Source organism: Corylus avellana, chromosome 4 (genome assembly GCF_965113065.1).
Source record: "Corylus avellana chromosome 4, dhCorAvel1.hap1.2, whole genome shotgun sequence".
Taxonomy (NCBI): Eukaryota; Viridiplantae; Streptophyta; class Magnoliopsida; order Fagales; family Betulaceae; genus Corylus; species Corylus avellana.
Window position 1 is genome coordinate 14,570,293 of NC_142493.1, and position 25,956 is coordinate 14,596,248.

The 25,956-nt window shown below is 35.5% G+C and overlaps 1 protein-coding gene, 1 long non-coding RNA gene and 2 pseudogenes across 2 annotated transcripts; 2 read left to right on the forward strand and 2 right to left on the reverse strand.

Annotated features, from left to right (window-relative positions):
• Positions 1 to 6,789: 6,789 nt before the first annotated feature.
• LOC132178116 (wall-associated receptor kinase-like 3) lies at positions 6,790 to 11,106 on the reverse strand (annotated as a pseudogene).
• Positions 11,107 to 15,086: 3,980 nt separating this feature from the next.
• LOC132179734 (uncharacterized) lies at positions 15,087 to 16,979 on the forward strand. The gene is made up of 3 exons (XR_009439960.2): positions 15,087 to 15,482; positions 15,649 to 15,711; positions 16,507 to 16,979. It is a non-coding gene; the product is annotated as an uncharacterized LOC132179734 (long non-coding RNA).
• A 504-nt stretch (positions 16,980 to 17,483) lies between these two features.
• On the reverse strand, positions 17,484 to 20,487 carry LOC132176979 (protein FAR1-RELATED SEQUENCE 5-like; annotated as a pseudogene).
• Positions 20,488 to 22,496: 2,009 nt separating this feature from the next.
• On the forward strand, positions 22,497 to 25,851 carry LOC132179849 (uncharacterized). Its single transcript, XM_088516092.1, has 4 exons — positions 22,497 to 22,845; positions 24,352 to 24,470; positions 24,555 to 24,710; positions 25,663 to 25,851. The coding sequence occupies exons 2-4, from the start codon at positions 24,386 to 24,388 to the stop codon at positions 25,788 to 25,790; spliced, it is 369 nt and encodes a 122-aa protein (XP_088372218.1). The 5' UTR covers positions 22,497 to 22,845; positions 24,352 to 24,385; the 3' UTR covers positions 25,791 to 25,851.
• The last annotated feature ends 105 nt before the right edge of the window (positions 25,852 to 25,956 follow it).

Below are 25,956 nucleotides of genomic sequence, written 5' to 3' on the forward strand. Positions count from 1 at the left end.
TCTGCTCTTTGTTCAGAATATAAACAATCTTCCACAATATCTTCAATCGCTTCGATTACAGAAGAAAACATAAGAATAAGATTAACAATTGCACCATAATGAAAACTCCAACACGTATCTCCAGACCTCTTTAGATTAATTTATTGATTCAAGTCATGGCCAATAGAAATTTCATTATTTTGTTATTCTAAAAATTACATATTACTAGTCCCTTAGCAATACAAAACTGAAAACAACAAGATAAATCTTTTTTTCATGGGATGTATGATTGCATTTAGCATATTCAACAAGCCTTTTAAACTCCTAGGCATCCCTAAAAGACGAGTGAAGTCTCGTGAGGGTTTAATATGAATGATACCCACAAACATTGTTACTACCATGTTATCCCCAATAATGAAGTATCATGGTTTTCATTTATTAGCAAGCTTAACAAAACAAACTCCATCTTCACAATTCCAGGAATTTAAGAATCAAGCTACTACACATGGCATTATGAGATATCACAAGATTCAACTAGTGTAAAGTAAACTTAATACATAGTCACGAGGCTTTAAAAATAATCTCAACATGCATGGTTTAATACTCAAAATTTGTTGTACTCCACATCGGATGAAATAACTAAGGCATATTATATGGCTCTGATACCAAGGAGGTAAAGAAAGAAAATAACTAATTGAAACTAAATGAAAATAAAGTAGTAGAACCATCCATGTAGGAAGTATATGCAATTAAAATAAACATGATGCAAGATTTTCCAGAGTAAGCGCAAAATTGGAGCGTATAAAAGGGTAAGAGAAAAATAAAACAAATAGATAATAGAAAGATATCAAAGGATTTGATTAACAAGAGTACTTACAAATTCAAACGTAAACTAGAAGTAGTGAGGTTACACAAAAGCAGAAATAATTACAAGTAGAAAGCAACATGATGGATGTAGAGGAATTTTAGGTATTTAGGCTGAAAGCTTCTGCCTTACAATGAAGGGGACTTGTCCTTTTATAGACGGAATCCAGCGAGTAAATAAAATTACATCAGAAAATTTAATAGTAAAAGTAAATACTGTAGTGTCGGCAGACATTGTAGTGTGACTGTAGCAAGCACTATGATGTTGGCAGGAATTGTAATGTAACTGTGCCATGATGACCTGGCAAACGTCAATGAACGATAAATGGTGCCACGAGGGTAAATGAATGGTAAATGGTGCCACAGAGGGCAAATGAACTGTTAATGGTGCCACGGAGGGCAAATGATCAGTCAATGATACCACAGAGGCAAATGATCTGTCAATGGTGCCACAGAGGGCAAATGAACTATAAATCTTCAATTCCTGGATAATAATTATCGGGACTGTCACCGGGAAAACAAGAATTCCCATACCATTCTCGCATAGGGTTAAATGTAGCTTTGGAAGATGCATAAGATTTTTTATCTTCTTCAAAACTAGAGCTGTCATCGAGAGAATTGAGTAATGCTTTTAGAATCTCTTTGTTCTCTTTTTTCTTCGAAAATGATTTTTTCTTGGAAGAATTGGAAGAAGTAGTGGGGGCAACGACCTCTTTTGGAGGAGAGAGGAAAGTGCTGGGGGTTATTAATTGGGCAGGATTGCCAATGGTCAATTGTTTAGGAATTGAAGGAGCTTGGATTTTTGGTAATTGGGCTAGTGCTTTGACATTGTCAATTAAATTATCAGTTCGTGGGTAATTATTCCACCATTTAATATACCAATGGCGTTCAAGTTTGTCATCAAGAATAACATATTGCCACTTGATGATCCAGGGAACTTTGAATTTTTTAGCAAAATGGAGAGTGTGGGGAAACTTGGCCCCATGTTCATCAGTATTGTAAAGATTTTTGAATGATTTAAAAGCCTCAACAATTTTCAATGGGAGAATGTCAGAGATAAGACCGAATTTTTTTCCACCAGTTAGAAAATCAGAGGGGGAGAATGCCTCCAAATTCTTTATCAAAGCTTAAGAACTAGGAGCGATTAAATTTGGAATTTTGGAAGAGCATAAACTTGAACCAGGCATTGACATAATCATAATAACAAAAAGGAATTGGAAAATCATCTAGTTTTCTGAGGTGCGAGGGATGTTCCCCCCAATCTTTTTCAAGAATGATTCGATCAAAATAAACACTATAATAAATGAGTTTTTAGGGATCAGTCTTGTAGCGCCCCAGAATTTTTAAAGTTATTTAAATAGATTATTTTGATGATGATGTTATTTTAATATCAATTTTAGCCAATGATTTTTGGAAAATTTATGGTGTTTCAGAGAGTGATAATTAGAGAATGATAATTGGTGAAATAATAGGATAGTAAATGGTAAGAAGAATTGTATTGGTAGGTAGAATAGTAAGGGAAGGTAGAATAGTCAATGGTAGGTATAATAATATTGGTATAAGGAGGGTAGAATTGTAAATGGAATGTAGAATAGTCAATGATAGGTATAATAGTGTTGGTAGGTGGAATAGTAAAATGATGGTATAATTGTAAATGGAAGGTAGAATAGTCAATGGTAGAAATAATAGAATTGGTATAAGGAGGGTAGAATTGTAAATGGAATGTAGAATAGTCAAAGGTAGGTATAATAGTATGGGTAGGTGGAATAGTAAAATGAGGGTAGTATTGTAAATTGAAGGTAGAATAGTATTTGGTTTTTCCTATATATAAAGCTCTTCCCCTTCACAAATTTCACCACTCCCCTCCCTTCTCTTTCACATATTCTTCCTTCTTCCGCTTTCTACTCGGTCTTTCTTCTTTCTAAGAGTGTTTACTCAAAGCAGAGAGAGAAATGGCGAGACAAAGCGCTGCAAGAAAGAAGAACACGAGACATAGCAGACTTGAGAAATTAGTTTCAAAAGATATACTAGTAGTGTTAGTCAGATTGGAGCAACTAGATTCCTTCCGACCACTTTTAGCTTCAGTCTAGAAGTAAGTAAATTCACTACCCCTTCTAAAATTAATTCATGTCATGCTATTTATACATTCTTGTATTAAACTGTAAATGATTATTTTATTTATCTGTCATGGAGATATGTTGCATGTATGAAGGATTTCTAAAATAATTATTTATAAAGTTTCTATTTCTTTAAACGTTTTCTAAAGTACAACAAGTTTATATCTGAAAAAAATTTCCATTTTGAGAAAAGAAAGTTGAGAAATGATAATGATTATAAGAAAGAAGAATGATGATAAACCCTCCTACATGTTGCCCTAAGATGCATCAAAAGAAGTACAAGAGAAGTATAAGAAATCAGTTAAATGTTTATGAAATGAGGGCATATGTATGGAGGAGAGTATTTTTGGCCCCAAGATAAGTAAGGATGAGAGGAGTTCGGTACCGATACTCGGATGGAGGCGAAACCACTAAAGGAGGATATGCAAGAAGGTGGTATTCCACCAACATGACCGTTAAGTGCACCAAGAAAGAGTTAATTGACGGTCGGGCATGGCTGAGACCACAATTCAGTGCCATGGTCATAAGGACCCGTAACCCTCGTACACAGGGGTAACAATATACATGGGGCATAATATGAGAAAATGATAATATAATTTCAATGATGATATACTATGATGATTTACAATGATGATTTATAATGATGCCTTATGATGATGGTTTATAAAGATGATTTATGACGATGATTTATTACTAGATGTAATAATATGTATATGCTACGGGAGATGCAACCGTACATACATGTATTATTATGGCTGGATGTATATATATTTGTGAAAATGATTTTCAAAACTGAGAATAAGGAGTAAAACTATTTATGGTTGTGGATTTTACTTGCTCTTGGGCTCATTCAGTTTTATTTTTTGTTTTCAGGTAGAAAGGACGCTGGAAGAAGAGGCCAGAATGGGGGCAGGAACAATTATTAACTTTCAAAGTCTTTTCATATCAGTTATTGTAATAATATGATATTCCGCAACTAAAGTTTAATATTTTCTAATTTTGTTTGTAATAAAATCTCTTGAAGAATGTTTCATACATTTATCGTATTCTTTAAAATCAAGTAATCTGATATTCCTTATCGATCTTTGTAAAAACGTTTGTTGTAAAAGAAGAAAAGTGGCAAACTCTGCCTTAACGGGCTGGGGATGTTACAATTTTGGTATCAGAGCAAAGGTTATAAGGTTCTGGCAGACTTTTCAAAAAAAAAAAAAATTTGGGTTACTGGGAAGCCACATTCCGGCCAAGTAGAGTCAGTTGTTGTAGTCACTACTAGATAATACAAGATTCTTGTCTAAATTGTTTAATGGTTGTTATATTATCGATTGTGAAGAAATGACGTCTCCGACTCAGAATATCCAAGATAGCAACATCGAGTTCAACGACTCCAGAAGTGGAGAAAACGCTATCATCAACCATGAGTTAAGACCTATAACAATGTTGGAAACTACTCTCGCGAACCTGCTAGATGAGGCCTGACGTGGGAAAGGATCTACTAGCGAAGGACAACAAGGTTGCACGTTCGAAAGGTTTCGTCAGCAGCAACTCCCTACCTTTGAAGGAAATGCGGGTGCAGAAGCTGTAGAAAACTGGTATCTGCAAACAGAAAAACTGCTAAAGGTGATGGACTGTGTCGATAATAAGATGGTTAGGTATGCTACTTACCTCCTAAGTGATCAAGCAAATAGGTGGTGGGAAACCAAGGAGGGACAAGTACGAAGCTGGCTAGGAATAAAGGAAGAGGATCCCATTCCCTAGGAAGAATTCAAGAAAGAATTTTATGAACGATTCTTTCCTCAAACAGTTCGACAAGCCAGGGCCCAGGAATTTACGGACCTAGTTCAAGGGTCAATGACGGGAAAGCAAAATGTTGCATAATTCATCGAACTATCACGATTTGCCCCTTATCTCGTGTCGACGGGAAAGCTAGAAGCAAGGAAGTTTGAAAGAGGACTGCAACCACGCATTATGAACCTTGTGGTAGGATTCCAGATTGGAAACTTATCAGACCTCGTCAACAAAGCTGCGATAATTGAGCAGACCTAGAATGCAAATTCAGGGTATTCCCACCAGAGGAAGAGAAATGTCCCACAATGGAACCACTCAGGAGAGCAACACAGTAAGAAGAGATTTCACCAAACCTCACAAAGAAATTTTACACCACAACAACCTTGTCAACAAGGAAATGGTGGTCACCGTGCACCATGTCAGAAATGTGGAAAGCTTCATGCTGGGAACTGTCTGTTTGGGTAGCCGGTATGTTACAGATGCAGGAAACCTGGACATATCCTAAGAGATTGCAAAGCCCCTGCCAACAACCTAAGTGGTCAGAAACGCCTTGAGGAACAGAAGAACCATGCAACTGCTTGAGTTCATGCTCTAATGCCTGGTGATGCATCAACGTCCAATGAAGTGGTGGCAGGTACCCTCCCTAATTCTAATGGTATAACTTCCGTTCTTTTTGATCCTGGAGCAACGCACTCATTTGTGTCATACTCCTTTGCTAAAACAAGTAACCTAAAGCTAAAATCATTAGATGTAAGCCTATTAGTGGCTACCCCAGTATGTACCTTGGTAGTTAGACGTTGTCTTGTGTCGATTAAAGGTCATGTCATGCCAGCAAATCTTGTAATATTCGTTAACCAGATTAACAAGGAAGAATGAAAAATTCCAGTGAACGGAGGATTACGAGCGAAGTTTCCAAGAACTGAAGCGATGGCTAGTCACCGCACCAGTTCTCACTCTTCCATCAGGGACTGGCGGATTTGTGATTTATAGCGATGCCTCTCTTAAAGGCTTAGGTTGCATGTTGATGCAACAAGGGAAGGTTATCGCTTATGCCTCAAGACAATTGAAGACCTACGAACGCAATTAGCCAACTCATGATCTCGAGCTGGCCGTGGTAGTCTTCGCTTTAAAGATATGACGACATTACTTGTACAGAGAGCATTGCAAAATCTTCACCAATCATAAGAGCCTAAAGTATTTCTTCACCCAAAAGGAGCTCAATATGCGACAAATGCACTGGTTGGAACTACTAAGCGACTACGACTGTAAGATCAACTACCACCCTAAAAAGGGGAATGTAGTCGCCGACGCTCTCAGCAGAAGAACCATGGAGGGAACATTATCGGCCATGTTGACGATGCATAGGAAGTTACTCCTTGACCTGGACAAAGCAGAGATAGAGATAATTCAATCTTGCATGGGCAGCCTAACCCTGGAGTCAACCTTATTGGAACGAATCAAGACAGCACAACTTTTAGATAGTGAGTCAACTATATTTCGTGAAGAAGTGGAGAAGGGGCTAGAACCAAATTTCCAAATCTCCAAGGATGGAGTGTTAAAATTTCGTGACCGAGTGTGCGTTCCCAATAATGCAGAACTGAAAAAGGTCATCTTGTCAGAAGCTCATCAATCCTTATATACAGTCTATCCGGGAAGCACGAAGATGTATCGAGACTTACACAAAAGTTATTGGTGAAATGGAATGAAGAAGGATATCGCGCAATACGTGGAACGATGCCTGATGTGTCAACAAGTTAAGGTAGAACATCAAAGACCTACAGGGCCTTTACAACCTCTCCCTATTCCTGAAGGCATTGGATCTTTTAGATAGGCCTACCATCTCGCAAGATCTTGGTTTTTAAGTCCTCGGTATCATTAACATTTTTCTTCGCAATTTTGAAAAATTTACGTACAATAATTGTTTGTTTGTGGATCCTTGAAGATGTGATAACTCAAGTAAGATAGTGAAATTAGGGTCTTATAATGCGTATCGTACTAAAAAAAGCGATGTAACTTACAACATAACATTAAACAAAATACTAGTTCATACTGATTGGGAAGATAATAATGGTTGGGAGTCCACATGCAGAAGAGTTGGACTTTGTTGATGTGGGAACAACATCTCATAGTTCAAACATATTCAAGCTCTTCACAGTTTTGCTCAAAGTTAGGAGCTTTTTGCAGCATTTGAATTGTCTCGAACTCCATTGTGACTTCTTTCATTGTAGGTCGTTTCTTTCCATTTCAGTTCAAGCACCTTTTCGCAAGGTTCGCAACCGCAATGATCTCTTCTTTCTTACCTTCCTTCAAAACTCGACTATCAAGAATATCAAACAAATTGTTCTCCTCCACGGACTGAATGAAGTATGCGGCTAAACTTTTGGGTTCTTGCGTCTTTGTTGAAGAGGTTGCCTTTTCACCTGTTAACAGCTTAGCAAGGACAACACCGAAACTATAAACATCACTCTTTTCTGTAAATTGACTTGATTGAAAATACTTAGGGTCCAAGTATCCAAAAGTGCCATGCACTAAGGTGGTTAAGTGAGTTTGATCGATAGTAATGGATCTTGAAGTCCCAAAGTCAGCTACTTTAGATCCGTATTTTTCATCTAAGAGTATATTTGTGGACTTAATGTCCCGATGATAAATGGGGCGAGGAAGTTGCTGAATGTAAGTAGAAGAGAGCTCCTGCTACTTCAGTTGCAATTCGCAAGCGCATATCCCATGTTAGTGGAAACTCCTCAATTTGGCTGTTAACATATTGGAAAAGCGTTCCATTAGGAATGTATTCATAAACTAGAAGAGGAACTTCGGTCTCCAAACAACAGGCAATCAGCTTAACCACATTCATGTGGTTAATTTGTGAAAGAATGACAACTTCATTAATAAATTCTTGGAGTTTTTCTTCATCAATTACTCTGGACTTTTTCACCGCCACGATTCTTCCGTCTGCTAACATGCCTTTGTAAATAGTGCCTTGTCCTCCCTGGCCAAGTATTCTATTCACGTTAAAACGGTCAGTGGCTTTCTCCAAATCTTTTGAATTAAATAATTTGGTGTTCTCAACATTGGCTTCATGTGAAGATAATTGTTGTTTTAACAATAGACCACCATTTCGTTTGAAGAACATGTTCTTCTGTTTAATCATCCTCCTTTTCTTTATCACTTTGTAGGACCACAATCCACCAACAAGCATAACCAATAACCCAAGGCCTCCACAAGTAAGACCTGCTTAACGCAATGTAACATGAAAGATTAATCATTGCAGTAAAGGGTTATAGCAATAGATTTGATTAAGAACGTTGACTTAAAATAGAGAGACATATTCTCTTAATGCTAGAAATAGCATGACAAACTATTGTGTAACAAAAATATGTTAAAATATTTTGATTATTGAAGTTGAAGTATTCCCAAAGGAGATGGTAAAAAATGGGCTATTGAGGAGGAAAATGATTTGACAGTAAAAGTATGAAGGTTTAAATGTTTGCATTAGACTCCCATACCTACAATTTTAAAAATTGTAACTATTATTTTAAATTATCGGTCATGATTTTGTAAAGTCATCTATTTTGAACATTAAAAAAATAAAGAAAAAAAAAACAAAAAAAAAACTTAGAGGAAATGATTTCTTTAGCCAACAACCGAAGAGGTTGGATGCACTACCCCTTAAAATTTTTGGGGTGGTCGGCCATCCCAATGAGGTGTTCAACCATCCCCATTAAGCCTCAAAAGATGACCAAACCAATTCCGTCAAGAGTTAAGGATATAGCCAACCACACTCTTAAGGCTTATGGGGGTGGTTGACCCTCATGAGTTTTTGAAATGATTTGCTCAACATCAAAAAAATCCTTTTGGGGATGGTTGGCCACCCTCCTTGAGTGGATTGCTAAAGAATCTCATTCTTACAATTTTGTTTTTTAGTTTGTCTCAAAGTGATTGATTTGCCAAAGAGTAATGTTAGATATCTCTTCTATCATTTCAAAATTGATGTGGCTTTAAAACCACTATTGAATTTATGATATATCACTATTTTAACAATTGCACACTCATACAATTGTTAAAAATTTCAAGAAATCATGATCATAAAAGGTTCCAATATATCTCAAAAATCAATTATACTTGAAGCATACCTCTAGATAGTAATAAGTGAATTTGAGGTATATATTTATTGAAAATCAATTGCATAGAAAGTATTCGAAAATTATATATATATATATATATATATATATATATATATATATATATATATATATAAGGAAAGAAAAAAAAAAAGAGATTTGCCACTACACATGCTTTGAAATACTTCAAAGATTGGGATATGAGCACTTTGAGGGAGACAAGGAGTATAACAGAGTGCCGTAAGTTTTAGAAATGTAATCATGGCGAGTCCATTTTGACCCCTTTCAATTTTTAATTTTTAATTTTTTTTTTAATTTTTAATTTTTGTTTTGTTTTGTTTTTTTTTTTTTTGAAGATTTGCCAAAGCATATTAGTAATTCTCCTAAAAGAATGTACATCCAAAGCAAGAGGGATCAATTGAAAGAAGGAAAGTGAAAGAAAATCAGTCAAAATATGAGATTTATATTTATATTGTGTGGGTGTGGGTGGTTTTTTGGCTCACTTTTTCAACAGAAAAATAAAATGAGAAGCCTTCATTTTTAATAGTTTCATCTGAGCAAACATACCTGTCACGAGCATAACTCGAGGTTTCTTACTGTAACATATGTAAGACCCATGAGTATTTACACAGTATCCATTATTGAAACAACGGTTCTTTGGGTCCTCGCATTCGTTAATATCGGACATGCAACAAGAGAAACACAGTTAGTCTGTGATATATATATATATGCACCAAAATTCAAATCAATTATCATAAAAGCTTAAAATAAATAAACTCAATCATTTCAATTAATATTATGATAATTTTTATGACCTATGTGCTTTTTGCGCCGATTTTAGTTTGTTTGTTTTTTTTTTATTTTTTTATTTTTTTAGTCTCGGTTAGGGCTAATTTTAAACAATTCTGAAATAATTTAGGCCGGGGGCTTGTTTAGTTTTTCTTTTTAAGTCCTAGTATTTTGGAAATATATTAATTTTACAAATGATCTACCGGCCAAAATGAAATTTTATTAGATCATCAAATTTTATCAAAATTGTGTGTTTTGTTATTTTTATTTTCAGGATCATATTCATGGGCACACCTGTAAATTTTTCATGGCATAAGGCACCTGTATGTAGTACTGACGTTGCTGTGATCGATGCATGGTATTGATTTGAGCACGTTGTGAATCTTATATCCTAGCTAATATATTCTAACAAATCTTGCCTATGATACAATTGTCATACACGTGTTACGAATTTAATTCATAGAACTATATAATTAATTAACACATAAACGAAAAGGAAAATAAGAATTAAAGAGATAAATAAAGTGCTACAAAAAATTTAATTACCTTTACATCCTTCAAGAAGATAGGGATTTCCTTCAAAGCCGCCTATGCAATAACATGTAACACTTGAGCTATTTGGGTTACTCGCTGAAATAGAACTATTATAACAATAGTACTTGGGGTCGCGGTTCCGCGTATAATTGGCCATTGGAAGGGGGATGGTTAATGATGTTATTGGAATCCACCAATCCAACACCACAGGAGCGTACGACACATTTAAGAATGACACATTTGAGAATGGGTATGCGGTCTTGAACCACTTTGCTTGTACCAAGAATGCAGACTTGCATCCATCGATGCATGATAGGATCCATGGTATTTATTGGTTCTATAGTTATATTGAAGGTATCGAGATTTGAGGCAATTGTGGTTTGGCAGCAGTACTTATAGCCATGGCAACTACTAGTACTATTTATGATCACTTTACTCGTATCACAAATTGACATGCACCCAATAACTGAACCATCTGAGGACGTCATTCTGGCAAAGTTGTCGCAACCCATGGCGACGAATATGTTTTCGGACTGGGAGAAGATGAAAGGGCTGTTTTCTAACTTCATATTTTCTGTGCTCTTTGAAACATTATTACAAACAGAAAGTGTCGGATACTTGACGATAAGTGTACTGATTTGTGAGTAAGGAGTGTCTAATGAAATGTTGAGCACCTCGAGGCCGAGGCTTATCAAGAAAGGTTTGGGAGGACCCGAAGACACACTATAATTGCAAACTACTTCAAACCAGTGATGAAGGTAGCAAGCAGCTCCTATTCCAAAAGGGTATGGAATGCTAACATTTCCACAGCGATCTTGACATGAACTATTAATTGCTAAATCCGCTGCTTGTACAAATATTGCATAAATGGAACACAATAACAAAATGATCTGGAATAACATTTGCACTTGCACCACCATCTCTCTCTCTATGATGATGATGGGATTGTGAAGCAGCTATATATAAGCCCAAGCCCCCGCCTTTTATAACGCCATTACCGTCCTTTTAAAAGTAGCCCAGAAGACGTAACAAAACTCATTTCATTTTTGTCTCACTCTCACCTCAAAGGATGAAAATCATGGTTTAACCAAAACATTAAAAAAATATCTCTTGAAAAAAATTGTCTTCGTCTTCTGTGCATGAACCTACAGCCAGTATTGATCTCCCCTAAATCCCATGTGGATTCTGGATGGTGCACAACTGTGACTTTTTTGGCGCCTCCAATTACTCTGCAAATTTACCCTATATATTTAATTAAAAAATCACTTTATTTATTTATTTTTTTAATTGTGTTTTTAAATATTAGGAAAATTATATCTAAAATCCTTAGGTAAACGCACTTTTTTTAAAAACTCCTTGGGTATTTTTTTTTTGGAAATTTAGTCCCTGTGTCACTCGAAACTACTAAAAAACTCCCTACCGTCAATTTTTGTTAACTTCCGTTAGTCTACTCAAAACTCACCGTTTTATCTGATTAAAATATTATTTTTTTATTAATTTAATTTAAAAAATTTAATCTTAAAAAAAAAAAAATTTGAAGGGTGGTGCCACCCCTGGCCACCCCCCCAACCCCTATGGGGTGGCCGCAAGCCACCCCAGGGGTGGGTCGCCCACCCCTGGGGTGGCTTGCGGCCACCCCCAAACCACCCATGGGGTGGCTTGGGGTGGCTCACGGCCACCCCATGGGTGGAGGGGTGGCCTGCGGGCCACCCCATGGGTGGTTTGGGGTGGCCTGCGGGCCACCCCAAACCACTTGGGGGTGGCTTGCGGCCACCCCATAGGGGTTGGGGGGGTGGCCAGGGGTGGCACCGCCACCCCTGGCCACCCTTCAATTTTTTTTTTTTTTTTTTTTTTTTAAGATTGAATTTTTTAAATTAAATTAATAAAAAAATAATATTTTAATCAGATAAAACGGTGAGTTTTGAGTAGACTAACGGAAGTTAACAAAAATTGACGGTAGGGAGTTTTCTAGTAGTTTCGAGTGACACAGGGACTAAATTTCAAAAAAAAAATACCCAGGGAGTTTTTTAAAAAAGCGCGTTTATCTAAGGATTTTAGATATAATTTCCCTAAATATTATATTTTAAAATCGTTATTTTTAAGTCACACTTTTTGAAATCGCAAACTCAAACGAATCCTAAATCACCGACATCTAGCTCAATATTTTCTTATTCACTTTTACTATTCTATTTAAATATTATTTTTAATTATATCTTTATTCTTTCTATAATAATCGTACCGTTGAAAATTTGTCTTTTTTAAATGGTCATATTTTATATATATATTTTTCTTTTTCTTAACCGTCATAGAGAAATAATGAAATAGAGAAAACAAAAAGATTGAGAGGAAAGAGAAGGCTTCGTTTTTTGTTTTTTGTTTTTTTTTTTAATTCTTTACTTTTACATTTAGTGAGTTGACCGATAGCATTGTTCACACTCACAAAATATTTCAACAATTTGGTGAGCCTAATACAGAGCATTTTGGACCAATTTGAACATTTTGACTAGTCAAAATAAACTTTTAGCTATTTTAGCTGACTTGATGAGAATGCTTTATATCTCCAATAGCAATTAGAACATTATTAGCAGTTTCACCAAATTTTACTTACCAAAATAATCAAAAGTAAATTTTTTTTTTATTTTTTATTTTTTTTTATTTTAACTACTCACTTTTTTAGAGTATCCCAAAAAGCTTCACTATTGTAACAATTAACTTTTACTATTCAATTTAAATTTTATTTTTTAAATATTTGTTTATTTTTCTTTAATTATTAAAAGATGAGAGAGACGAAAAACATAAAGGGAAAGCGAGAAATTACTTTTTTATTTAATAAGTGAGTGAACAGTACTCACTATTAGTGGTGAGTACTATTCACTCACAATTTTTTTCTCATTACAATGGCGAGACTGAAAATTGAATTGGAGTTTTTAGCCACTTTTACCAAATTGTCTCACCAGATATAACTAAAAACTTGTTTTGGTGAGACTGCACCAAATTTACTAGCCAAAAATAGCTATAAAAAAAAATCATATTTCTTTATTTTAACTATTCACTTTTTTCAAAGTACCCATCAGCCTTAGCATTTTAATTATACACTTTCATTATTTTATTTAAATATTATTTTCCAAATATTTCTTTACTTTCTCTAACATTCATATTTTTGAATATTTTTCTTTTCCTTAACGGTCTTTTTTTTTGAAAATTTTTGTTTTGTTGACAGTCATATTTTTTACTATTTATATTATCCTAATGGTTATATTTTTTAAAATTTGTCTTTTCCTAACATTCTTATTTTTCAATATATATATATATATATATATATATAGACTGTTTCAATACAAATAAGACAATTTCTCCTCAAACTTTCATTGAAATAGAGTATATGTGAAAAAAGAAATAAAAAATGGAAGAGGAGTTTTATTGATTTTTTATTAGTTTGTGAGTGAACAATGGTAAGCAACTTTGTTTAGCACTGTTCACTCTGAGCGCTTCTGCATTGACTTAACAAAATAGCTAAAAGCAACATTAGTCGTAGCAAAAAAATGCTCCACATTAGGCTTAACATACTAACTAAAGATTTGTTGAGCTGCTTGCATAAATTCTAAGCAATTTTATTGAGCATTGTAGCTTAACAATCTATAATTTATATGTTAAAAAATTAAATAATAAATATGATTCTCTTTCGTTTTAGGGAATAAATATGATTCTCTTTCTTTTTCAGGAATAAGAAAAGTAGATAAAGAAAAAAATAATAAAATAGAAAGTGAATAGTTAAAATGTTGAGTCAGATGTATATATTTTGAAAAAGTTGTAGATAAAATAAAAAAATGTGTTGTTTAGCTAAATATGTATTTAAGTCAAATGTGACTGAACCGAACCAAAAAAAAAAAAAAAAAAATCATTTGGTAAAACTTTAGACGATTCCCTCGTCCTATCAAGATAGGAATTTTTTTTTTTTTTTTTTATTCATTATTAAATTTATATAAATGCAAAGTAGGCCTCATCAAGGATTCAAGATGGGGGATTCTTTACTTTATATATTAACTCGATGCTATACGGATTCTTCCTTTTTCTTTAATTAATTGCAAAGCCCCATGCCCATAATGATGTTTTCACTCTTTTAATTTTGCACCCTCCGGCGTTCCTTTTCACTTTTTTCATTATTTTTAACCCCAATATTAGGTAGATTTTTATTTTTTATTTTGAAATAAAACTCTTTGATTTTATCATATGTTTAGAAATCCCAAAAGAAGAACTATAGTGAACTGCTTCTTCGGATCCTCCACATTTTTTTTTTCTATCTGGACCGGATCCTCTAGAAACGAGTAGAAAAATTATTCTCTCTGAATTTGCTAAAAAGGATGAAATATCCTAAAAGTTAATGAACTTGCATAGCAACTCATTTCCTTCTCCCTTTTCCGCTTTCCTTATTTTCAATTTTTTCAAAAATCAAATCAACATCTTTTCAGAACTTTTCTTTTTTCTTCTTAAAAATCAATATCTTATTTTATTTTTATATTACATCAATTATATTTTATTATTATTAAAAAAAAAATCACAATAAATTTATCTGTGAGCATGTGAAGCTCAACTGCCAAGAAAGTAGGGCGAACAGTCTGCGAGGAGGGAGGTCAGTTGAGAATATTTAAGTGGAAAAGTTATTGAGGCTGGTGGACCCGACGTCTTCATAGGGTAAATCGATGTCGGTCAACCATGTCACGCGTGCATTGACTTTAATTTAGTCACTAAAGGGGAATGCTAGAATGCAATATATTCCCCAGTTTTGGCCCATAAATGCCTACGTGGCATCTTTAATTTATTTTATTTTTTTAAAGTTTTCTGATGGCCAAAATATACCAAAATTTTAGTTTGAATTATTTCTCTCTCCCCGATGCCCTTCTCTCCCATTTTCCCTCGCCATCTCTCTTTTTCCCTCTGAAACTTCTCTCAACGCTCTCTCTCTCTCTCTCCCTCTCAGTGCTCTCTCTCTCTCAGACGGTGACGGTGACGTCGAAACTCACTGGCGTCGGTTGACTGGGTTCGAAAACGACGGTGTTTTGGGTCTGGCGGAGGTTTTGCTCAGAAGACGCCGAAGGTTTGGGTTCGGTAACGACGGAGGTTTGAGTCCGACAGGGGTTTTGCCTAGAAGACGCTTGCAGTTTGGCTCTGGCTCTCTCTCAGACCACTCTATTAGATTTGGAGGTTTAGCTCTGGAAACGGCAGTTTGATTTGGGTCCCGTACACGAGCGAAGCCGAATCAAAACCTAGCTTTGTCCTCATCCAGAGTCAATCTGAGGTAATAATGTGGTAGAGCTCTTTTTTTTTTTTTTTTTTTTTTTTTTTTTAAGGAGATTATCTGTTTTATTGGAGTTGCTTGGAGGTTGTTTTTTCATCTCAAATTCTCGATTGAATTCGGCTGATTGATAATGATGTGTTAATGTGTGATTTGTTTATTGTGGCAGAGCAAGTATGTGTCTGCACGGGACAAGTGACTGAATTTATTTCTGGATTCACAGGAAGTGCTGGTCAGTTTTATTTCCAAAAACAGCTTTATACCATTACGAGTGGGTTTGTTTGGAATTAAATGTAGGAATCATATAATATTGTATTCTCTTAAGACCTTAATCTAGCGTAAGTTTAGATTGTTGAAGTATTTCCTATCACAGCTCTATGAACTCCTTAGGGATGCCTTGTTCTGCCTTTTGTTGACACACAAAGGCTTTGTGTGTATCTGTTGTGCAGTATTGGTGAAAGTGCTTGATTAGACGATGATAATACGACTTTGGGGCACTTTCGTAGCATAATATAATGGATTGTCTTGATCCCCACCCCAAAAAAGATACAATGCTGATTGCCCAGTCCGATCATTGATTCAATTTCACTTTGCTTGTATATATTTGTAATTGATTTCCTTAGCTGGGTTTCTTTCAGGTTTGGCACTTATAACAATGAAGGAAGCATTTCTGTGTTTGTTATGGCTGGTTGGTAATTTTTTGGAGTAATATGTTGGTGAATTTTTGTTATTATCTGTTTTGTTCTTTAGAAACTTTTGTTGGGAATGTTTTTTGAGGTTTTTGGATGAGTTTGAGAAATTTGTGATCCGGAACGACAATTAAAAATGGTAAAGGAAGCGTTAATTAGACTAGATGTGCACAAACCCTTATTAGAACTTACATCAATAGTTATTGAAGATTCTTGTGCACTCCCACGTATTTGAGTGATGTCCACTTTGGCTTTTTTGATGAAAACAAATCTCTTGAAATTTTGTTATATATAGATGCTTGGTGGGTGGTTTGTTAACCATTTCTCTTTCTCTTCAGGTTGCTGGGACATGAGGATCTTCAACATTCTACTATACTAGTTTTTTTGCAAACAAACAAGACCTCAATGATGCCATGACCCCAACCAAAATTACAGAATGCCTCTCTCCATAGCATCAAGAATCATGATTGGCACATTCAAGCTTGACGTGCCCTCACAGGAGAAGGCTTGTATGATGGTTTAGGTTGGATTGCTCAGCAGGTTACCGGGAAAGCACCAAGTCGAATAATGGAAGAAATTAGGGAAACAAAGAAGAAAGAAAATTCATTTATCCCACTCATTCATGATTGTGAAGGATGAGTGATAAAAGCCACTTTTGTGTATTATCTAAACTGTAGGAGAGCTCCTTCCAAACAGATGTGTAGATTTTTTTTTTTTAGTTTTGATTTGCCCAATTGTAATGTTCTGCACAATGTAATCATTTTGCTCATATGACTATTTTGTTTCAATTCTTTTGGTCTCTTTTGGATAATCTTTCTGAGTGTTCTCATAATTGTAATGATCATTTTGATGGGAAAGGTGCTTGTATTTGCTTTTGTAAAAAAATGGAATGTGGAGGAATGGAGCAAATTCAAGTGATAAATGTACAAAATTTAAGGAAAATAAAAAATGAAGCCATAAGAAATCATAACAGCAAACATCTCACATCTGGGAGGACCATAATTTGTTTAGCTTTGCAAACCATTTAGAGAACCTGCCTTCTACATAAGCCAAAATTACAAATGCTTCCGTTTATTTCAAAAATAAAACAAAACCCATGAATGAAACAAAAAGAGAAACACCCTGGGTCAAAAATTCAATCATTTTTTTTTTTTTTTGATTCAAAGCACCACAAAAAGATCTTTAAGTTAAGCTTCTAAATTAATGGGCATCATCAAAATGATCTAAACATTCACGGTTACATGAAAACACAAAATATAAAGCCAACATCAAAGGAATGACTTTGATTATACACAACAAATCAGTTGTTGGCATATTACATGATCTTGGAATAAATTACATGCATCAGACGACGGATACTTGAGAGCTCATCACTAGTGATTGTAGGCAAGTATTGTTGATGATTGAGAAAGCCATAGACTTCATTGAGGATTGGCTGTACATGCATTGCAATCATTGGGTCTGTTGGGATTATGGCATTAGCAACATCTATTATCCAACCAATTTTTTAGGGTATGTTGTTATTGATACCATATGTTAAATGCCGCAAAAGGTAAAGCAATACTATTTGGCTCAACGGAAGAGGATCTATAGATAAGACACACCGTAAATCAACCTAAAAAAAAAAACATCAATAAGAAATGGTTGCAGCAAGTATACTTCAACAAGTAACATAACATAATGATAAGGCTGCAAACCTGAGAGCATAACGAATATACAATGGGCACATCACTTATTCGTAAGGCTGCAGCGAAAGCTTCGTCATATTTGTGTTGGCTGACTAATTTTGATAACTCATTCGTTGGATTCACCTAACGCATACATGAACAAATTTAAATAAATACAAAATCATAATTAAACACATGCGAAATTGCCATATTTCAGCCAATCACCTGAGTGTTAATTAACTGGCCATGCTGATCATCAATTGTAGAAGGCAATGAAGTTTGGCAAGTGTTGGCATCATCTTGCGTTGTTTTGGAATTCTACAGTTAATAAATATTTGTGTAAAGTCTACACTTAAGTAATGATTGATTTTTCAAGTAGAAAGAAAAAAATTATGAACCTTCTTTTTTTGGACCTTCTTTATGACATTGTTGCTGCTTGATGGCTTCTTCTCTAATTGGGCTTTGTTGGCTGCTTTCTTTACAAGAAGCACTATCTTACCTTGTGATTTTTTGGACACTTTTTCTATAGCTAGTACCCTTCTTAGTGACCGTGGTCTCCCTAAACGTTTAACCTTAACAGGAGAAAGCACCTTTCCAGACTTTAAGGCACGAAATTTCTCATTTAAAATGTCAAGATTTTTCATCACTTCCATGGAATATTCCACATTTTCTAATGTATGTGATGCTAATTCTTCAAATTTCTTCAACATTCTGTCATATCTTTGGGCGCTAGAGTTACTCACAAACGTATCACAACTACTCTTAATCAAAGTATAGTTACGCTTTATATCCTTCCTCCATCTGTCAAGAATATATCTTGGTGGCAACATTGTAACTTTCTTTGTCACTAGAACTGAAATAAAATGCTTGCATAGGATGCCTCTAAATTCAAACATTGCACAAGTGCACTTCACTTCAAATTCGTCTTCAATGAAGAAAACATTAAATGTTTTGTCGATCATGTGGTTTTCATGAGGTTGACAAGTTTCAACCACTTGATAGGTAGAAATTGCACCTTCACTTCTAACAAGAGAGTTGTTACAATGCACACCTGTTGCAAACTGTTCGTGAACTTCTTTGAACTTTGCGTTTGTGTAAACATCTTGAAATTGCTTCTCTAAAGACAGATTGGTTGCACATGGAATTGTGCGATTAAAACAATCAAAATCAGAACGCGCCTCATTCTCAACCATTTTCCTCAAAGCATTATCAAATTGGTCAAAAAATTCCTTTAGTGTGGTTTGTGAATGCACGTAATCATCAAAAAATGCATTCATGCTTTCACTCCGCTGCGTTGTAGTCATTCCCGCCCAAAATGTATCTTTCATATATGCTGGCACCCAAAAAGTCCGTTCACTATATAATCCAGTCAACCATGAGTTATTATGAAGCTGATAGCTCTCAATTAAAATTTTCCAATTCTCCTCAAATTCATCAACAGTGAAAGAATCATACACACAAGTATTTAAGGCGCTCTTAATGTCATTGCAATGATCATGTGCACCAAACTTTTCAAGGAATTTTCTCATAATGTGCCATAGACAATATCTATGTCGAGTTCTTGGAAAAACTATCGCAATTGCATTTTTTCATTGCCCTAGCCTGATCTGTTAAAATTGCACCTGGAGCTCGGTAATTCATGCACTTCAACCACGACTCAAACAACCAAACAAATGTATCTGTATCCTCGTTTGATAGTAGTCCTGCCCCAAAAAGTATTGACTGACCATGATGATTCACTCCTACGAAAGGAGCAAATGGCATGTCATACCTATTAGTTAAGTATGTCGTGTCAAATGTAATGACATCCCCAAAGAATTCATTCGCTGCCCTACTTCGTGCATCAGCCCAAAATACATTTCGCACCCTAGCATCATCGTCCATGTCCATCACATAATAGAAGCCATCATTCATGTCTTGCATTCTTCTGAAATAATCACAAAGTGCTTGACCACCTCCTTTGCTAAGCCGAAGCTCTCTTGCCTTGGCAATAAAATTTCGACAATCTTTCTCCCCAAAGGGAACATTCTCAAACCCCCCCATTTCAACAACTAATGAGTTAAAATTCTTATTTAAACATATTCCAGATCTATCATTAAGATCAAGCCTTCTTTTTGCAGCATCATTAATATTCTTAAAACACTTTAAAAATCTTGCTTTTCTTGGGCTTACATGATGGTTATGCTCAAGTACCACTTTACTCAAATACCACATTTCATCATCCCATAACCTTGCACAAATCCTGGCCTTACACCCAGTTCTATTAGTTGTTGGTGTTGCTTTGGAAGCATTTCTTGTGCTGCGTGTTCCTAGGCCATCACGAATGCATGTAAGGATCATGTAATTTGGATGACCATCTGATGTCTTTTTAATCATTCTTCTTAACACACCAAAACCAACTTGTTTAGCATACTTCTTATAATATGAGATAACTTCTTCATGTGAACTAAATGTCATTGAATTTTGTGGTTCATCAACTTTGTCATCCCCATCAATCATCTCGGGTAGTACAACATTGTTTTCGTTATCATCAAACTCTTCCTCCGAATAAAGCACCAACATGTCTTCTTTATCCGCGTCATCATTTGGAATACATGTATACAAAGATTCAACTGTGCCCTCATTGTCCAAGTGTGACTTTGAAATGTCCATTTAAGAGAAGAGATGGCGATCCCAATCAATTATACAAATGTATAATAATAATAAAAATAAAAATAAATTAAAAATTAAAAAATTAGGTCGGAGAGGACTAAAATACACAGTATACTCTAGTATTTTGTACTTTTCAATTGGTAAAACATGCGATTAAGTTAATTGCAGCTTTTAATAAACTGCATTGTGCCATTAAACATGAAACAAGAATTGTGCCATTGAACATGAAACAAGACTGCTAAAAGCCCCAATCCTATCAACAAACAACATATAGATCAAAGCCAAGTTTTTAAACGCTACCCTTAAGAGCAAACCAAAGGGTTAGCATGATATAATTATAGTTATTTTCCAGACGTAAAAATAATTACATTCCTAAAAATCAAAATTACAAAATATCAAATTTGGCAATATTGACGCACTCTCCCCGTGAAGTTGTTGTGCCAAACCCAGTAGGACTTCCCAGTTCCCCCCACCTTCACTTGTCTTCCACGTTCTAATTTCGTCCACTTGTCTTCCACATTCTAATTTTTTACGATGTCAACTCCACCAATATATGATTCAAATAAGAATCTTCCTACACAAACTTAATTGTTATTGGACCAACAGAAACAAGTCTGAAGGCCAATAATACAAAACATAAAGGTATTTACAAAAGTAAAAAATAAAAAATAAAAAAATAAAGGTGAAAGTTTGAAGTTATGTTCTAATCATGGGAACATAATTTTATTTTGAGTAATATATGCTCATGGCAAAAAGAATCCTATTGATCTAACTTTGAGGGGGAACAAAAAAAGAAAAAAAGAAAAAAAAGAATCCTATTGTTCAAGCCAAGTTTTTGAACGTGCAGGCACATACTTGCTCTGCCACAACAAACAAATTACACATTAACACATCATTATCAATCAGCTGAATTCAATCGAGAATTTGAGATGAAAAAACAACCTCCAAGCAACTCCAATAAAACAGATAATCTCCTTAAAAAAAAAAGAATCCTATTGTTCAAGCCAAGTTTTTGAACGTGCAGGCACATACTTGCTCTGCCACAACAAACAAATCACACATTAACACATCATTATCAATCAGCCGAATTCAATCGAGAATTTGAGATGAAAAAACAACCTCCAAGCAACTCCAATAAAACGGATAATCTCCTTAAAAAAAAAAAAAAAAAAAAAAAAAAAAAAAGAGCTCTACCACATTATTACCTCAGATTGACTATGGATGAGGACAAAGCTAGGTTTTGATTCGGCTTCGCTCGTGTACGGGACCCAAATCAAACTGCCGTTTCTAGAGCCAAACCTTAAAATCTAATAGAGTGGTCTGAGAGAGAGCCGGAGCCAAACCGCCAGCGTCTTCTAGGCAAAACCCCCGTCGGACTCAAACCTCCATCGTTACCGAACCCAAACCTTCGGGGTCTTCTGAGCAAAACCTCCGCCGGACCCAAAACACCGTCGTTTTCGAACCCAGTCAACCGACGCCAGTGAGTTTCGGCGTCACTGTCACCGTCTGAGAGAGAGAGGGAGAGAGAGAGAGCATTGAGAGAAGTTTCAGAGGGAAAAAGAGAGACAGTGAGGGAAAATGGGAGAGAAGGGCATCGGGGAGAGAGAAATAATTCAAACTAAAATTTTGGTATATTTTGGCCATTAGAAAACTAAAAAAAAAATAATAATAATAAATTAAAGATACAACGTAGGCATTTATGGGCCAAAACTGGGGAATATATTGCATTCTAGCATTTCCTGTCACCAAAACACCCCACCTCCGCTTCTTCGCAATTTCGCAAACATCCTATCGAAAAAGGTAAAAACCAAAAATCCTCGATACTGCCACTTTATGGTCATCGTCAAAAAGTAAAAGAGGTTTGATAAAGGCACAACACAAACCCAACTTAAAACCAACTTCTCTCTTACGTGGCCTTTTTTTTTATTTTTTTTTATTTTTATTTTTATATTTTTTTTTAAAACCAAATCAAAGTCTGTAAAAAACAAATTTTCAGAAATCAAAAAGTTCTCTCTCAGTCCCTCGCTCTCCCTCCTGCGCTCACCCTCTCTCCTCCGGCGAGTTCATTGGTCACCGGAAATCCCCTCTCAGTCCCTCGCTCTCCCTCCCATGCTCACCCTCTCTCTCCTCTGGCGAGTTCTTCGGCCACCGGAAATCCTCTTTCACTCCATCGCTCTCCCTCCTGCGCTCACCCTCTATCTCCTCCAGCGAGTTCTTCGACACCGGCGAAGCTGTCTGTCCGTCGCAAGGTTCTGTCCACTGTCTCTCTCACTCCGGCGATGTCTACAGCCACCGGCGAAGCTCCTGTCTCTCTCTCACTCCGGCGAAGCCGAAGGCTCTCTCTCTCCTCCACCGGTGGTAAGTAATCCCTTTCTCTCATCCACATTCAAAATCTAGGGCTTTTTGATTTATGTGTAGTGGGTGCTAGAATAGTGTATTAGATTTATGTGTATTTAGGGTTTAGATTTGCAGTAGATAGAATGATAGGTGGTTGTTTTCCTGCATTATGGCCGAATATATATTACCAAACAAAAAGTTGTTTTTGGTACTACTACTACGCTCTCTGCAAGTGATATAAGAATGTAAGCTAGAATTATCATTTTATCAAATATTGCGAATTGAACTCTTAGCACTAGCCTAATTTTAGGGAAATTTAAGTAGGCTATATATCCACCTTGATATATCAAAAAGCTCAATAATTTCTGTATAAACTACTGTCTTTGTGAAGCCCACGAGGTTTTTTTTTTTTTTCTGGATGGGGGTGGGGGAATAAAAAAGCAAAGGTATATGATTGCACAATTAAGGAATCAATGATTCAAATTGTCAGAACTACAAGGACCACCCAAAGCCAAAGAAGAAAAAATATGGCTTGAGATAGATATATGTGCGATATGTAACAAACTAACAAACAAATACAGCCCTAAGTTGAGCAGTAAGGCCTAAGAGGATTTGGAGCTAGCTCTGAACAATAGGCAAGAAGCTAATCTAAGTTAAGAGTATGGTCTTTTTTGAAATCCTAGCACATGAAGAGCGGTTCAAATCCTAGCATGACCAAAAACCCATATATATATATATATATATATATATATATATATATATAGGAAAGAAACAAAAACCATCTTTCCTGCAAAGCAAAATGCATGAAACATCTTATGTATATAAGTTTCTGGGAAGGAAGAAATAAGCTCACTTCGACGATAGACAACCATACATCATATGGTTAAACTCTACATGCAGTGGCTATATCGAAAGCTGAACCTATAAGAGCAACACACCAGGAAGTGCTTCCTATAACAACAAATTGACATATTACTGTTGGTTTTGGAAATGGCTCCTTTACAAGAAGAGCTATGAGGTATACCTTATCAACATGTAACTGCTAAATGTTAATATATATTATAACCGCCAGTTACACACCAACATTCAGTACTTGCAGATAGTTCAACCTTTTGAGTGCCAGAAATGGGCCTTTATAGGGTCTTTTTTGATTGCAGTGTCTGTGACAGTGAGTGAATGGAAAGCCAAGAAATACCAAAGAACATACTTCGCTGATTTTGATTGTTATAATCGCACCTGTCACCGTGAAAGTACAATTCTTTAACAGATAAGCAACATAAATTAATGAGTTATTAGAGATTGATCTAATGTCCCTAAAAGTACCTATAGCAATTCTGTCAACTACCAAGGTTTTCTACTTGCTCATCAAATTCTGTCAACTGCCACTTTATCGTCGCCTCTCTCAAGAGAAGTCTTGGAATGAAGTTCATTTTCTTTTTTCGTTTCAAGCCTATTTAAGTTCTTACTATTTGTATGCTTTTTATAGTTCACACTGCTTATACAATAATATTTTGAATTATACATTAGGTAAGTGGAAGAGTTACTCATTATAGCTGCCTAAATGGACAAGGAGGGTGAAGTTGAATCTTTGTGTACACGTATTCCAAATGATGAAGATTTTTTGGAGCAAGATTGCCCTAAAATAGGTTTGACTTTTCATCTTTTGTTTGGGTTATAATTTTGCTTTGACACACCAAGATGGCTTTTAACTTTGTATCCCTTTTTGATAGATGTGGATGAAGAAGTTGAAGAACCAAATGTCTTAAGGATCACTTGTTCAGATGAAGAGTTGGATGGGGATGAAAGTTCGAATGAAGAGTTGGATGGAGATGAAAAATTTGAAGAAACAGAGATGATCGGTGGGAATGAAAAAGTTGAAGAACCAGGTGTGTTAATGACTTTTAATTCACATGAAGAAGTTATTTCATATTATAAGGCGTATGCGATGGAAGTTGGTTTTGTTGTATTAAAAAGAGTAATTAAGAAGAATGTAGATGGTAATCCATATTACATGGTCCTGACATGCATGCGTGATGGCCAAGTAAGAAACAACAGAAGTACGGGTATAAAGACCAAATTAGCAACTAATAGAACGAAGTGTAATGCTAGGATTTGTGCGAATTTATGGGATGAGGGAACGTGGTATTTGAGTAAAGTGGTTCTTGAGCATAACCATCCTGTAAGCCCAAAAAAATAAGGTTTCATAGGTGTTATAAGAATATGAATTATGCTGGGAAAAAAAGACTTGATCTTAATGATAGGGCTGGAATACGTTTGAATAAGAATTTTAACTCATTGGTTGTTGAAATGGGGGGGGGGGGGGGGGGGGGTTTGAGAATGTTCCCTTTGATGAGAGAGATTGTCGGAATTTTATTAACAAGGCAAGAGAGCTTCGGCTTGGCAAAGGAGGTGGTCAGGCCCTTTGTGATTATTTCGTAAGAATGCGAGAATTGAATGATAGATTCTATTATATGATAGACATGGATGATGATAGTAGGTTGCGAAATGTGTTTTGGGCTGATGCACGAAGTAGGGCATTGTATGAATATTATGGGGATGTCATTACATTTGACACCACATACTTGACTAATAGGTATGATATGCCATTTGCTCCCTTGGTTTTCAAAGCAATATGCTGAATCAATTTCTGCATAGATGTCCAACCACCTCCTAATGTTATTGATATTGCAGCACATTATAAAAATAACGTGCACCTCTGGCTCAAATTTTGAATAAATACACCTAGATTAACCATATTTCAGTTCCTCTTCTAGTAACGTTACCTTGCTAGCCTATACTAATGTCATTTTGTCTCTTTTCACTAATTTCTAATCAAAGGCAGAAGTATTCAACGTGCACCCATGATACCTAATGCTTATCAATCTGGAGCATATCATATTTGTTACAGTTTGGGGGGAGCTTGTAACTGTACTTATGTATTGATTTCTTTTGTTCTCTTTGCTTGAAGAATATTGATTAGATGATTTGTCCTTGATTGTGCAATTTGGTTGTCAAGGATCTCTTGTAAGTCCCACGATCATAACATTGTGATTAGTGATCTGATTATGTTGTGCTTGAAAACCATTAATTTAAATATATGATTAACTACTTGAATCAGATCCAAAAATAAAA

Excerpts from the sequence above, each read along its gene's own strand:
- LOC132179849 (XM_088516092.1), top strand. The coding sequence starts at position 24,386 with ATGGACAAGGAGGGTGAAGTTGAATCTTTGTGTACACGTATTCCAAAT. Across the intron at positions 24,471-24,554 it reads GCAAGATTGCCCTAAAATAG|ATGTGGATGAAGAAGTTGAA; the intron begins GTTTGACTTTTC and ends CCTTTTTGATAG. Across the intron at positions 24,711-25,662 it reads TGAAAAAGTTGAAGAACCAG|GCAGAAGTATTCAACGTGCA; the intron begins GTGTGTTAATGA and ends TTCTAATCAAAG.